Source organism: Plecotus auritus (genome assembly GCF_963455305.1).
Source record: "Plecotus auritus genome assembly, chromosome: 9".
Lineage (NCBI taxonomy): Eukaryota > Metazoa > Chordata > Mammalia > Chiroptera > Vespertilionidae > Plecotus > Plecotus auritus.
Window position 1 is genome coordinate 85,901,259 of NC_137783.1, and position 15,083 is coordinate 85,916,341.

At 35.1% G+C, this 15,083-nt stretch overlaps 1 protein-coding gene across 4 annotated transcripts in view; it reads right to left on the reverse strand.

Moving 5' to 3' along the window:
• CEP126 (centrosomal protein 126) overlaps positions 1-15,083 on the reverse strand; it is an 81,661-nt gene that overhangs the window by 53,210 nt on the left and 13,368 nt on the right. For all 4 annotated transcript variants that reach the window (XM_080642320.1, XM_080642322.1, XM_080642321.1 and 1 more), the window contains exons 3-4: positions 8,324-8,469; positions 1,001-1,112 (exon numbers count right to left, since the gene is read on the reverse strand). In XM_080642320.1, the coding sequence (XP_080498446.1) occupies positions 1,001-1,112; positions 8,324-8,469 (258 nt within the window). The remainder of the gene's footprint in view (positions 1-1,000; positions 1,113-8,323; positions 8,470-15,083) is intronic.

Consider the following 15,083-nt stretch of genomic DNA (forward strand, 5'->3'; position numbering starts at 1 on the left):
GGACAAAGCCCAAAGGGGGTGAGTCTTGAACCCCCGCATCCCATTCTCTGGATTTCCTCCTGCACCTCCTCTCTGTTTCACGTCTTGAACAGGCACCCTGCGGCCCAGCCACATGGCCTCCGGGCGGCCAGGTAGAGTTGGTCTCTGCGAACCTGTGCATCTGTGGCCAGAGGCCCGGCCTGGGTCTCAGCAGCCCCATGCCTGCTGGAGAGGGCTGTTGGAGGAGGACCAGAGCCCGTCCCTCATTAGCTCCCCAACTCTAGAGAAGGCACCACAGGCTCATGTCCCCCGGCTGCCGTGGCCCACCCACCCGAGCCTGCTGCGCACGCAGCCTGCTAAATGGTCATTATGGTACAGAGTAATGGACAATTTGCATATTCCTCTATTATTATATAGGATTGCATTTGACATTGTTATACTTTTCCATATCCCCTTTACAATTCTTGACATAGTGTTGTGCATATAGTAGCTTCAAAAAACATTTCTAATAAATAAATGGGAAATATAGGATGTCAGAGAGTACTCTATTGGCTAGCCATCTTATTGCTTCTAGATGACACATTTAAGCTAACCTGGAGAGGAAGCAGGAGACACTGTAGCTTTTTCAAGACACCAAGGAAAGATTTTCAGTGAGGAAAAACCATTTCTAACCACAGAGTTACTCCTTTTACTTAAAATTATATCACTGTAATTCAACATAATTTTCTCATCTTGGCAAAGATGAATAACCAATATCAATATTTAAAAATGGTTTTGATGATAGTTTCCAAAAACAATTGTTCAACCTAAGCAGCATTGTAATTCCAAGACAACAAACTAAATTTTTGCCTTATTCTTGAAGCAAAATATTTATATTCCACTTAACCTTAATTTAATCTGTGAAAATAAAATAGTAACTAAGGAGTGAGGAGTAACTGATGAAAAGGCCTATAAACTCAGCAACTAAAAACTTATATTATTATTATACATTAGTAATTACACACAATAGTAAATTACTTACCTCAAGTTTATTGTTGGTCTGTGGGAAGAGGGAAAGTTTACTTTTGATTTTAAGTTGGATTCTTGAATTTGTTTGAGGGCCTCTTCTAATGGAGGCACTGGTTTTTGAAAAACTAAGGAGATAATAAAGATCAAATAGTACAGAATCACTTCATCTTCAACAATCTCTTTATATAATTTAATTGGTCAATGATAAAATACTATTTTTAAAACTTTGGTAAGAAGAAAACATTTTTTAAGAATAGTCTAAATAGTTTAAATTTAGATATCTAATCCACAAAGAGAAATTGCTAACTCAAAATTCTCATAACCAATTTTAAGAATATTTATCTGGAAAAAAATAAACTGTGAAAAATGTCCTGACTCTTTGTTCTTGCATGCAAAACTCATTACATTTCATCTCAGAGTTCCATAAATTTCTGACAAAACTTATAAATAAATATATATATTTTAAAAATCCTCACCTGAGGATATTTTTTTCCATTGATTTTAGAGTGGAAGATAGGGAGAGAGGGGGGAGAGTGATAGTGGAGGGGTAGAGAGAGAGAGAGAGAGAGAGAGAGAGAGAGAGAGGAAAAGAAACATCAATGTGAGAGAGAGACGCATTGATTGGTTGCCTCCCAGGTACATGCCCTTGACTGGGAATAGAATGCGCAACCCTTTGGCCCATAGGCAGACACTCTAACCACTGAGCAAAAATATTCTTATGGAGAAAAGGGGAAGCTATGAAAACACCAACTAACATGTATTGAGTCAGGCATTATTTATTGTAGGCATGATTTTTAAGCTTTTTTAAAGTATTATTTAATTTAATACTCACAATGCCCTATGAGGTAGATGCTATTTGAATCAGCATTTTGCCACTGAGGAAACTGAGGCATACAGAAGGTAATTGACTTATTCAAAGTCATACATTATATAGACATTCATCTACATACTACTTTGCACCTCTAACTTACCTTCTTGTTTGAATTGAAACACAGCTGTCTTTTTAAAAAATACGTATTTTTATTTATTTCAGAGAGGAAGGGAGAGGGAGAGATAGAAACATCAATGATGAGAATCATTGATCAGCTGCCTCCTGTAAGTCCCCTACTGGGGTTTGAGCCCACAACCTGAGCCAGCAATCTGGGGATGAGCCCTGACTGGGAACTGAACCGTGACTTCCTGGTTCATAGGTTGATGCTCAACCACTGAGCAACACTGGCCTGGTGAAACACAGCTGTCTTTTAAGTATATTGTTTCTCCTGAAACCCTCTTAAGTGAAGACATGATTTTTCTCTGATTACATACTACCTATAATTCAAGGCCTGGCACCTCCAAACTGTCTTTCCTGCTTTCTCCTTTGAAAAATTCATGTCATCAAACTTCCCTTATTACAATGTTTGTTATTTACCCTAAAATGCTTAAGCAAAACAAGTATATTATTATGTATGGATTAGTTCAAACTTAACTCTAGAGATAGTCCATTTCCCTAATCAAAGTGTAATAGCATAATATACTAGTGACCAAAACACAATTATGGAATGGTTTGCTGGATATTCTAATCATAAAGGACCAGTCCTCTTGAGGCAGATATTATCAAGCTATAGATTTTTCTAATTAGCATAATCAATGTCCAAAATAGGTTTTTATTAGTGAAAAATAGCCTTTTTGAGTAGCCTGATAAATATTTAATATAGGCTTTCTTTGTTGAAATTAAAGGCATTCAAAACAAGTGGATTTGCCTAAACATTTTAATCAGTCCCAACCCTTGCATGAACAAAGAATAAGAATCTATCCTCTTTACGTTACGAATGGCATTTCATGTTTGATCTCTAACCAGTCTAGTGTCCAGCCATTAATATAGGAACATTTCTGATGTCCAATACCAGAAGGCATAGAATTTGTCTCTGGAATGTGGCTGTGTATGGACCTTTCATTTAAGGTGCAGTCAGAACCTAAAAAGATGGAGAACTGGGACTTTCTTGAATTTACTGAAAAAGTTGTATAAATTGTTTTATATCTACTTTGCTAATGACTGTCTAGTTATGCTAGATGACAGTCTGAGATTTGCTTTTATTAACTTGCACCACTTCTCTATCAAAGACAACTTAAAAACTAACTTAGGTCAATTTACAACCATCATTACTACTTTTGTTGTTATCTTATGACCGCCCAGTAACTACCTCTCATTTGCTGAGGATAATATAAGATTACATTTTTTGAGTGCTTACTGTGTATTAGGGCGTTATTATTTCATTTAACCCACTAGTGCCATTCTTTTACTCTCATATTCTCCTTCTAACATCAATCTGTCGTCCTTCTTTTGTAGCATGGGAAAGAGTCAGCTATCATGCATACATGATAAACTAAACTCATAGACAAATAGTTGTCTTACATAGCTTTGTTCTTTTAGGTTTTTTTTGTTTATTTTTTAAATTTAATAAATCTTTATTGTTCAGATTATTACAATTATTCCTCTTTTTTCCCCCCATAGCTTCCCTCCACCCGGTTCCCACCCCACCCTCTGCCCTTACCACCCCCCCACACTGTCCTCATCCATAGGTGTACGATTTTTGTCCAGTCTCTTCCTGAACCCCCCATACCACTTTCCCCCTGAGAATTATCAGTCCACTCCCTTTCTATGCCCCTGATTTTATTATATTCACCAGATTATTCTGTTCCTCAGGTTTTTATTTTTATTTTTATTTTTATTTTTATTTTTTTTAATTTTTTAATTTTTAATTTTTTTTATTTTTTTATTTTTACTTTTATTTTATTTTATTTATTTATTTTTTTTTACATTTTTTAATTGTTTGAAGTATTAAAAATAGTAGTACATATGTCTCTTTTTTTCCCCCATTGACCTCCCTGTTCCTCAGGTTTTTAATTCACTTGATTTTTAGGTTCACTTGTTGATAGATATGTATTTGTTGTTCATAATTTTTATCTTTACCTTTTTCTGCTTCTTCCTCTTCTTAAAGAATACCTTTCAGCATTTCATATAATACTGGTTTGGTGGTGATGAACTCCTTTAGCTTTTTCTTATCTGTGAAGCTCTTTATCTGACCTTCAATTCTGCATGATAGCTTTGCTGGGTAGAGTAATCTTGGTTGTAGGTTCTTGCTGTTCATCACTTTGAATATTTCTTGCCACTCCCGTCTGGCCTGCATAGTTTCTGTTGAGAAATCTGCTGACAGTCGTATGGGTGCTCCCTTGTAGGTAACTAACTGTTTTTCTCTTGCCACTTTTAATATTCTCTCTCTGTCTTTTGCTCTTGGCATTTTAATTATGATGTGTCTTGGTGTGGTCCTCTTTGGATTCCTTTTGTTTGGGGTTCTGTGTGCTTCCTGGACTTGTAAGTCTATTTCTTTCACCAGGTGGGGGAAGTTTTCAGTCATTATTTCTTCAAATAGTTTTTCAGTATCTTGCTCTCTCTCTTCTTCTGGCACCCCCACAATTCTGATGTTGGTACGTTTGAGGTTGTCCTAGAGGCTCCTTATGAAGATAGTCTTCATATTTTTGGATTCTTTTTTCTTTTTGCTTTTCTGGTTGGGTGTTTTTTTGCTTCTTTGTATTTCAAATCTTTGACTTGATTCTTGCGATCCTCTAGTCTGCTGTTGGGTCTCTGTATAATATTTTTTATTTCAGTCAGTGTATGCTTAACTTCTAGTTAGTCCTTTTTCATATCCTCGAGGGTCTTGCTAAATTTATTGGCCTTTTCTAGGAGATTCTTGAAAAACCTTATAACCATGGTTTTGAACTCTATATCCAGTCATTTGCTTTCCTCCATTTTTTTCATTTGTGACATGTTTCTTTGTCTCGGCATTTTGGCTGCTTCCCTGAGTTGATAGAGTGGCTTTGTGTGCTAGGTGTCCTATAGGGCCCAGTGGCTCAGCCTCTCCAGTTACCTGAGATGGACACTCTTGGTGCACCCCTTTGTGGACTTGTGCACAGTCTTGTTGTAGTTAAGCCTTAATTGTTGTTGGTATCACTGGGAGGAATTGACTTCCAGGCCAACTGGCTGTGAGGATCAGCTGTGTCTACGCTGGGAAAACTTCTGTGCTGGAGACACCCTTATGGGACAAGACTTGCAAAAGCCTCTGTGCTCAGCTTGAACGGGGCAGAGTCTCAGGGCGGAGCAGACAGCACTGGTTTCCTGTCAGCCCTGCCCTATGAGGCCCCTGGGTCTCAGTGTCTCTCAGTAATCGCTGCAAGCACCTCTGAGAGAAAGCCGCCCTCAAGTTTCGTCTGCTGCCAGACAGTCCAGTTTCTCCCCGAATGAGTCTGGGTCCCCAGAGTCTTGCCCGGAACTGGAGTTCAGAGCAGTCAGGAGCTTTTGTCTCCCTCCTGCTTGAGAAAGCCAGCCATATACTCAGTTGCCTGCCCTCTCTGTGCGCGTGCCTCGGTACCTCTGCCTTCCGCAGTTCCTCTGAATCTCAGTGTGCTTTTCTCTTTCCTGACAGTCCAGTTTCACCCCGTATGAGTCTGGGTCCCCAGAGTCTTGCCCAGAACTGGAGTTCAGTGCAGTCAGGGGTTTTTGTCTCCCTCCTGCTTGAGAAAGCCAGCCGCGTACTCAGTTGCCCACCTTCTCCACGTGCGCGTCTCAGTACCTATACCTCCTGAAGCTCCTCTGAGTCTCAGTGTGTTTTTCTCTTTCCTTCTAGTTGTAGAATTTCCACTCAGCTAGCCTTCCTCTGGTTCTGGATGATGTTCGTTTTGTCTTTTAGTTGTAGTTTTGAAATTGTTGTGCGAGGCAGCAGTTTGTTTACCTATGCCGCCATCTTGGTTTCTCCCATAGCTCTGTTCTTGTTCTTCATTGATAGCACTGAATTTTCTTAAATTATTAATTTAATATTTTGTATAGGTAATATATTCATATTCAGAAATAAAGAATATATGATACATATTTGGCAGCTTGCTTTCATTGCTCATTCATATATTCTTTCATTGTCTCTTTATGAAAATACAAGTAAATATATTGGAATTTTCCCCTTTTTTCACATAGAAGGCAAAATATTATGTATACTCATCTGGGCCTTGATTTTACACTTAATATATCCTGGAAGTCAGGGATAAATACAGGTTTAATGAAAGTACATCATTTGTTTTTGCAAAATCTCTTTTGACTCTTTCCTAGACCCTTTGATAGCACCCTTTTTCAAGCAAACAGTATTCATGAGAGGTAACTACTTCTGTGAGGCATTTGACACAATGATTATATCTTCTCTCTTAAAATTACCTCCTCTTTTGTCTTCATATACATTATTTTCTTTTGATTCGCACCTGCTTTCTTGATAACTACTTCTCAAAATCCACTTTTAGTTTTTCTTGCTCTACCTATAGTAAATGTAATAGTGTGCATAAAGGCTTTATTTTAGGCCCTATACTCAGTCTTTGGTTTATACTCTGTTATTTAGCTTATCTTTCCTATGGCTTCATTTATTAACCTATATATACCTACTTATTAGTGACTCTTAAATATGCATTTCAATTCCATATCTTTTTCTTAAATTTCAGACCCATCTTTCTAGTTGCTGATTTGATTTCCCCATTTGAATGAGTCATGTGAGGCTCAAATTCAATGCACTGATTATATATCCTGAATATATTACCTCTTATTACCATATCCAGTGAAGTGTTTTAATTTAGTAGTTTAGCATCTCTTGCCTCAAATACTAAAATAATTTCTACTCTACCTACTGTAGTGTCTCTATTTCAACCCATCTTCCATGTGGTAACTGTAATTATCTTTCTAACAAATAAATCTAATTGTAGCAGGGACCCCTAGTTTTCTTCCTAATATCAATTTTTCCTTTCTTCCTTGGCAACAGACTCTATATTGTTAGGGGTGGCAATATAAACACATAAAAATTTTTTTCAGTCTCTCTTGCAGATGGAGATATAAAATATTTAAAGGTAGCTCAGAGGTATAGCCTTTTGGCCTTTGTATTTCTTCCTTCTTCCTTGCCTATAGCATTGATATGATGGCTGGAGCTCCAGCAGCTTCCATGAAACCATGAGGATGAAGATATAAACCACATACTAAGGATGGTTGAGCTGAGAGACAGAAGGAGTCTGGGTTCCTAGTGACACTGCATAAACGTAAAAACACCTCAGGCTTTCATAATATATAAGAGAAAAATAAATCCCTTTCACCTTTAAGCTATTATTATTTTTAACAGTATTACTAGCTGCCCTTACTGACCGTAATATCTCTTACTGGCACAATAATGGTTTGTGTTTCAGTTAAAATACATTAAATTGATTGCATTTTGGAGAAAGATGAAATTCCTACCATGGCATATAATGCTCTTTGAGAATTGGTTCCAACTGAAATTTTTCTAGCCTCAAAACCACTTCTCTTCTCTTTTTCCCCCATACTATGCTTCAGATATACTGCAATACATAATTTATTTGTAAAAACTATTCCTTCTGTCTGGGAAGTTTTAAAAAATTTTTGGCTTGGTTTCTCTTGACTGGCAAAATGCTTATTTTTTAAGGTTAAAATTAAGTTATTTTTCCAGGGATGATGTCCTTGATATTCCTGTATAGGTTTAGTGTTTGCTCTATGTTCTCACAATACATTCTGATACTATAGCAATTATCACTATATTTATTGACAATGTTTATATTACTCTCAGCTCCAAAATAAGCTGTGAGATTTTTAATGGTAGAGTACCATTAGATTTCTCTATAGTTGCGCTTAGCCCAGGGCTACATACAACATAGTATAACATATGTTTGGTGAACACATAAAGATGCTGCCTATCCCTTTTCTTTCTGAAGCTTTGACAGTTTGTTGTTAATTCCGTGTTATTATTTAAGGTATAAAAAATGTAGATGGATACCAAAGAATCAACCACCATCACATTTAAATTCTTAATTGTTTCCAGGTCTTAGATTGTTGGATTATATCACTGTGTAGACTTTCTTTTTATTTTGCTAGTCTCTCAAATATAAATTTGAGTAACATGTGAATAAATGCCAAAATAAATATGACACTAATTTATTGAACCTAAATGTTAACTTTTCCTTTTATAAAGCTATTAGATCAAATTAAAAAATAATAAAACATTTAAGCCAGTATAAAGTAGAAGCAAACTTGTGAAAATTCAAAATTTACTAATACAGCCAACAAAATATTCTCCAAATTAAACCTAAATTAAGTTGCAATTTTTCATTTGGTTAAAGTCTTATTACTTAAAAAGGGATACTAGTCTTTTTAATTTAAATTTCTACTTTGTTTTTTTATTATTTTATTGTCTACTCAAGTCAAATGTGATTATATTATATTATAGCTTTCATTTTTGTTCTCATATTGTTCTAGAAATTAAGATACCTGTTCTCCTCCGCTGTGAAAGAGGGATATGGGCCTGCTGGAATTTTTCAGTAACTTCTTCAAACTTCTGTTTTCTTTGTTGAAGTATTTGTTCTCTAATTTGGTGTTCTCTTTCTTCTTGTTCTTTTTGTTTCTCTTCAAAATATCTAAATTTAAACATAAAGAAGATAGCAGAATTAGGTAATAAGTTTTAAAAATCTCAACACAGAAAATAGTTTCAAAACAATGCATTATATACTAGTAATATGTATACACACACTTTGAATAATTATAAAAGCAGTGTTTATTAAAATACATTTCATTTTCAAAACTGAGCTACCAGCTGTTAAAGTATGTATATATTTTTGGGGCACCCTATATATTTAAACATTTTACTGACTTAGAAACAACACATTTAGCATTTTAAAAAAGCCATTAGCAAAAAATTAACTTTGTAAGTGGTAATTTCAGAACTTTATCCAGGTCAAAGAGAAGTCTTTACAATGAGGCTCTTTCTAATTTCCTACCTACCAAGTTCTGCTGTAGAAAAATTCTTTTCTAAAAAGCTACCTTATCTTCTGTAATGTGAAGAACTAATTCATTGGTGAAAGAAGCAGTCTTGCAAATTATGAGGCAGTCAAGAAAATACGGTATATTTCTCTTTTTCTTTTAGACCAAAAATTTAAAATTGGTTGTCATGTTAAGTCTGAACTGTGCTAAAAATCCAGACAATTTACATAAAAATCTTGATTCTAACCTCTTGAAAGTGTGGAAGACTTGGCATCCCTGGACTCTTATTCACTTATGGCTATAAACACCCATGTGTAATCCTTACCAGTCCCTATTTTCCTTAATATTCACATTTTATTTATTTCTGATTGCCCCTGGGCACTTGAGTTTATGTTATCTAATTTAAACTGTAGTTTAAACTGGTTCAAAGAATTTTTGAAAAATATGTGTGTGTTTCAATAATTATTTGCTGGATAATGAGAAAAATAAAAAAAGCAAGCCTGCAACTCACTGGTAGAGAAACCTCTTGGAATGCATGGTGATGGGGGTGGTTGGTTAGAACTAATCTTTAAGATTTTTAGTGACATAGGTTACTAGTAACTATCTTTCCAAAGCATCCACTGGTTGGGGCATTACTCCAGTTTTAATAACTCAGATTTGTGGAACAATATTTCTGGGAAGTAGGGCTATTGATCTTCAAGTGGTCTAACCCCTGTGGTAAGTAGGAGGTTGTAGTGTAGTGCCATAGGAGGGAGAGAAGATTTTTACCTCTCCAAACAAACTCCTTCATTAATCCCTCCATGTCAAGACAAAGAAGCCTACTTTCACCACTTGATTCAACATAGCACTGGAACATTCTATGAAAACACTGTTAAAACTAATTAAACAAATACAGTAGGATACAAAATCAACACACAAAAATTGGTTGTGTTTCTGTATACTAACAGAAAACAATCTGGAAAGGAAATTTAAAAAAATTCCATTTACAATAGCATCAAAAAGAATAAAATACTTAGGAAAAAACTTAACCAAGATGGTGAAAGACTTGTATACTGAAATGACAAAACATTGCTGAAAAGAAATTAAACACACACACACACACACACACACACACACACACACGTAAATGGAAAAACATCCCAGGTTAATGGATTGGCAGACAATGTTGTTAAGATGTTAATACTACCCAAAGTGACAATCCTTATCAAAATCCCAATGACTTTTATTTTTTTCAGAAACATAAAAATACATCCTAAAATTCATATGTAATCTCAAGGGACCCCAAATAACCAAAACTTTATTGAAAAAGAACAATGTCAAAAGTCTTATACTTTCTGATTTAAAAACTTCCTAACATCTATGGGAATCAAAGAATTGTAGTACTGGCATAAAGATAGATGCATAGACCAACGGAGTATAGAGCCAAGAAATAAACCCTGGCAAGGGCAAATGATTTACAAGAAGGGTGCCAAAACCATTCAATGAGGAAAAGAGTTTTTTCAGCTAATAATGTTAGAAAAATCTGGTATCTATATGTGAAGATAGATGCTCCACTATGTTCATTGCAGCATTATTCATGGTGACTAAGACATGGGAACAACTGAAGTATCCTTTGATAGATGATAATATACATAGGATGTGGTACATATATACAATGGAATATTACTCAACCATAAAAATGATAAAATACTGCCATTTGCAGCAACATGGATGGATCTTGAGAATATCATGCTAAGTGAAATAAATCAGATATAGAACTCAAGAACCATATGACTTTTACTAATATAAAACTGAAAGCAATAAATGCAAATATGAGACAAACAAACAAAAACTTAAAAGAAGGGCAGACATAATCCACAAAAGGGACACTCCTGGAACACCTGGCTCAGGTGATCAGGGACATGTACCACGTGGCCCCATAGAACACCTTCTACATAAGGCAATGATACCAAGAATGGGAGACATAAAAGACCAACCTAATATATAGAAACAAACACAGAGAGATAGCCAAAATGGGGAGAAAAGGAAACATTGCAAACGAAAGAACAGGAGAAATCTCCAGAAAAAGAATGAAATGAAATGGAGGCAAGTAATCTACCAGATATAGAGTTCAAAACAATGGTTAAAATAATGCTCAACGAACTTAGTGAGAACTTCAATGGTATAAAAAGGACATAAAAACCATAAAAAAGAGAATCAGCCAGAAATGTAGAATATAATAACTGAAATGAACACTACACTAAAAGGAACCAATGTCAGATTAGATAAAGCAAAGGACTGAATTGGCAATTTGGAAGATAAGGCAGCAGAAAACACCTAATCAGAGAAGCCAAAAGAAAAAAGAATTAAAAAATGAGGATATTTAAAGCAGCGGTCACCAACCTTTTGGACCTCACAGACCACCAGTGGTCTGCGGACCACCGGTTGGTGACCGCTGGTTTAAAGGACCTCTTGGAAAATATCAAGTGTAAGAACATCTTCATCATAGGGGAACCAGAAGGGATTGAGAACCTATTTGAAGAAGTACTGAAAAAACTTCCTTAACCCAGTGAAGGAAGAAGACATACAAGTTCAGGAAGCAAAGAATCCAAAACAAGATGAACCCAAAAAGACCAACACTAAGACACATATTAAAATGGGAAAGGTTAAAGACAAAAAGAGAATCCTAAGAGCACCAAGAGAAAGCCAGTTAACTACAAGGGACCTCTCATAGGACTGTCAGCTGATTTCTTAACAGAGCTTTTGCAGGCCAGAAGGGATTGGCATGAAATATTCAAAGTGATGAAATGCAAAGACCTACAACCAAGACTATTCTACCCAGCAAGGCTATCATTTAAATTGAACTTCCCAGATCAAAAAAAGCTAAAGAAGTTTATCACCACCAAACTATTATTAAATAAAACATTAAAGGGACTTTTTAAAGAAGAGGAAGATGAAAAAAAGGAACATAAATATGAATAATAAACTGGTAATAACTGTATACATCAAAATTTACTTTAAATAGATAATGTCCAATCAAAAGACATAGGGTAGCAGCATGAATAAGAAAACAATATCCATAGAGATGCTGTCTACAATAGACCCAATTCAGATAAAAAGATACATATAGCCTAAAAATAAAGGGATAGAAAAAGATATTTTATGTAATTGGAAACAAAAAGCTGGGTAGCACTATTTATATCACACAAAATAGACTTTAAAACAAAGGTTATAATAAAAGACAAAGATAATACCCAATGATAAAGAGATCATTCCAACAAAAGGATATAACTGTTGTAAACATTTATGCATCTAACATAGGAGGATCTAAATATACAAAGTAAATATTGATAGACATAAAGAAAGAGATTGACAGTAATACAATTATATTATGGGACTTTAAAATGCCATTGACATCATGGATAGATCTTTCAAACAGAAAATCAACAAGGGAATAGCAGCTTTAAATGACACATTATACTAGATCCGTGGTCAGCAAACTGCGGCTTGCGAGCCATATGCGGCTCTTTGGCTCCTTGAGTGTGGCTCTTCTACAAAATACCACGGCCTGGGTTAGTCTATTTTGAAGAAGTGGCATTAGAAGAAGTTTAAGTTTAAAAAATTTGGCTCTCAAAAGAAATTTCAATTGTTGTACTGTTGATATTTGGCTCTGTTGACTAATGAGTTTGCCGACCACTGAACTAGATGAATTTAATTGATACTTTTGAGTATTTCTCTCAAAGCCCCAGAATATACATTCTTTTCAAGTTCACCTGGAAAATTTTCCAGGATAAACCACGTTAGGACACAAAACAAATCTCAATAAATGTAAGAAGACTGTAATATTAAACATCTTTTTCAACTCAGTGGTATGAAACTAGAAATCAATTATGAGAATAAAACGGAAAAGCACTCAAACAAATGGAGGTTAAAAAACATACTACTAAGCAATAAATGGGTTAATAATGAGATTAAGAAAGAAATCAAAAGATACTTTGAGCCCTTTTAGCCAGTTTGGCTCAGTGGATAGAGTGTCAGCCCGAAGACTGAAGGGTCCTGGGTTTGATTCTGGTCAAGAGCACATACCTTGTTTGCAGGTTCCATCCCTGGCCCTGGTTGGGGCACATGTGGGAGGCAACCAATCAATGTGTCCCTCTCACACATCAGTGATGTTTCTCTCTCTGTGTCTCTCCCCCTTCCTTCCATTCTCTCTAAAAATCAATGGGAAAATATCCTTGGGATTAACAAAACAAAAAAGTTACCTTGAGACAAATGAAAATTAAAATACAACAACCCCAAATCTATGGGACACAGTAAAAGCAGTCCTAAGAGGAAAAGTCATAGCAATACAGGCCTACCTCAAGAAACAAGAAAAATCTCAAATAAACTATTTAATCTTACATGTAAAGAAGCTAAAAAAAGATAAACAAACAAAGCCCAAAGTGAATAAAAGGAAAGTAATATAAAGATCACAATGAAAATAAACACAATAGAGTCTAGAAGAATAATACAAAAGCTTAATGAAATTAAGAGCTGGTTCTCTGAAAAGACAAACTAGATTGATAAACCTTTAACCAGAATCATGAAAAAAAAAAAAAAAGAGAGAGAAAGGACACAAATAAAATAAAAAAATGAAAGAGAAGTGACAACTGTTACCACAGAAATAACTATCATGGCCACAACTTTCTTTAACAATAGAACTCAAGCAGTATTAAGAGTACCCAAGGTCATAGGAGACACAGGCAGAACATATTTAAGTTTAAAACTCAATTATTTTTTGAGATAATTAGAAATTAAAGAAATGTAAAAATATGATAAACTATCACTCTTTCAAATTAAAAAACCGCAATTGGAGAAAAAATGTTTTTAAGAATAAAATATAACATTTTAAAATGAGGCTATTCCCACCGGGGGTCAATGGAGACCATGTGAAGAGCTAGAACTCCCATTACTGATCAGCAGTAATAAAGAGCCCCTACCTCAACCAACCTAGAAATGAGGTGGTGTCTCCTAACCGCTCTCTATGTTGGCACAGTGCCAAAGACAGCCAGCTAAAGCTGAAGGTTTAAATAAGCCCCAGAGTCTATAACACAATACAAAAGTGTCCAGATTTCAAAAGAAAATCACTTGTCATTCCAAGAACCAGGAAGACCTAAAACTGAATGAAAAAGATAATCCAAAGATGCCAAAATCAAGATGATACAGATGTTAGAATTATCTGACAAAGATTTTAAATGCTTGATAATATCTTTGAAGCATGATAAAAATGCTTCAATGAACAACTATGGACATGTTTGCAAATGAAAAAAATAGGCCTCAAAAATAAATAGAATATATAAAGACTACCCAAATGGAAATTTTAGAACTTAAAAAATACAACTGAAATGAAAAACTCAGTAGATTTATTAGGAGAAAACATAGAAAAGATGTCAGTCCTCCCTACACCACATAGATATACAGGTAATAATGGAATTTCTAGAAATATCCAGGCAATACGTTTTGCAGGTACTGACAAGATTATTCTAAATTTTATATGTAAAGGCAAACAATTAGAATACCTAAACCAATTTTGAAAAAGAGGTATAAAGTGGGAGGAATCAGTCTATTGTATCTGAAGATTTACTATATATATATATATATATATATATATATAATCAAAATTGTGTAGTATTGGTAGAGGGATAGACATAAAGATTAACAGAATGGAGAACCCACACAAATATGCTCAGCTGGTTTTTGAAAAGGTGCAAAAACAATTCATGGAGGAAAGATAGCTTTTCCAACAAATGATGCTACCAGCCGTGGGCAAACTACGGCCCGCGGGCCAGATCCGGCTGTTCTATCCTGTTCTCTTGCTCTCCCCTCCGCTCCTTTACTTTGAATTTATATTAGTTCACACAAACACTCCATCCATGCTTTTGTTCCGGCTCTCTGGTCCAGTTTAAGAACCCATTGTGGCCCTCGAGTCAAAAAGTTTGCCCACCCCTGTACTAATTGGATATCCATAGACAAAACAAAAAACCTTGACCTAAGTCTCATACCTTATATAAAAGTTAACTTAAAATATATTACTCTTAAACTATAAACTTTATATAGTTTATAAACCTATAAGCTATAAAAACTTTATAAAATTATAAACTTTTAGGAAAAACATAGAAAATCTTCAGGATCCAGGGCCAAACAAAGAGCTCAGACTTGAAATCAAAAGTATAATCTATAAAAATAAAAATTGATAAGCTGAACTTCCTAAAAATTAAAAACTTTTGCTCTGAGAAAGACCAAATTAAGAATA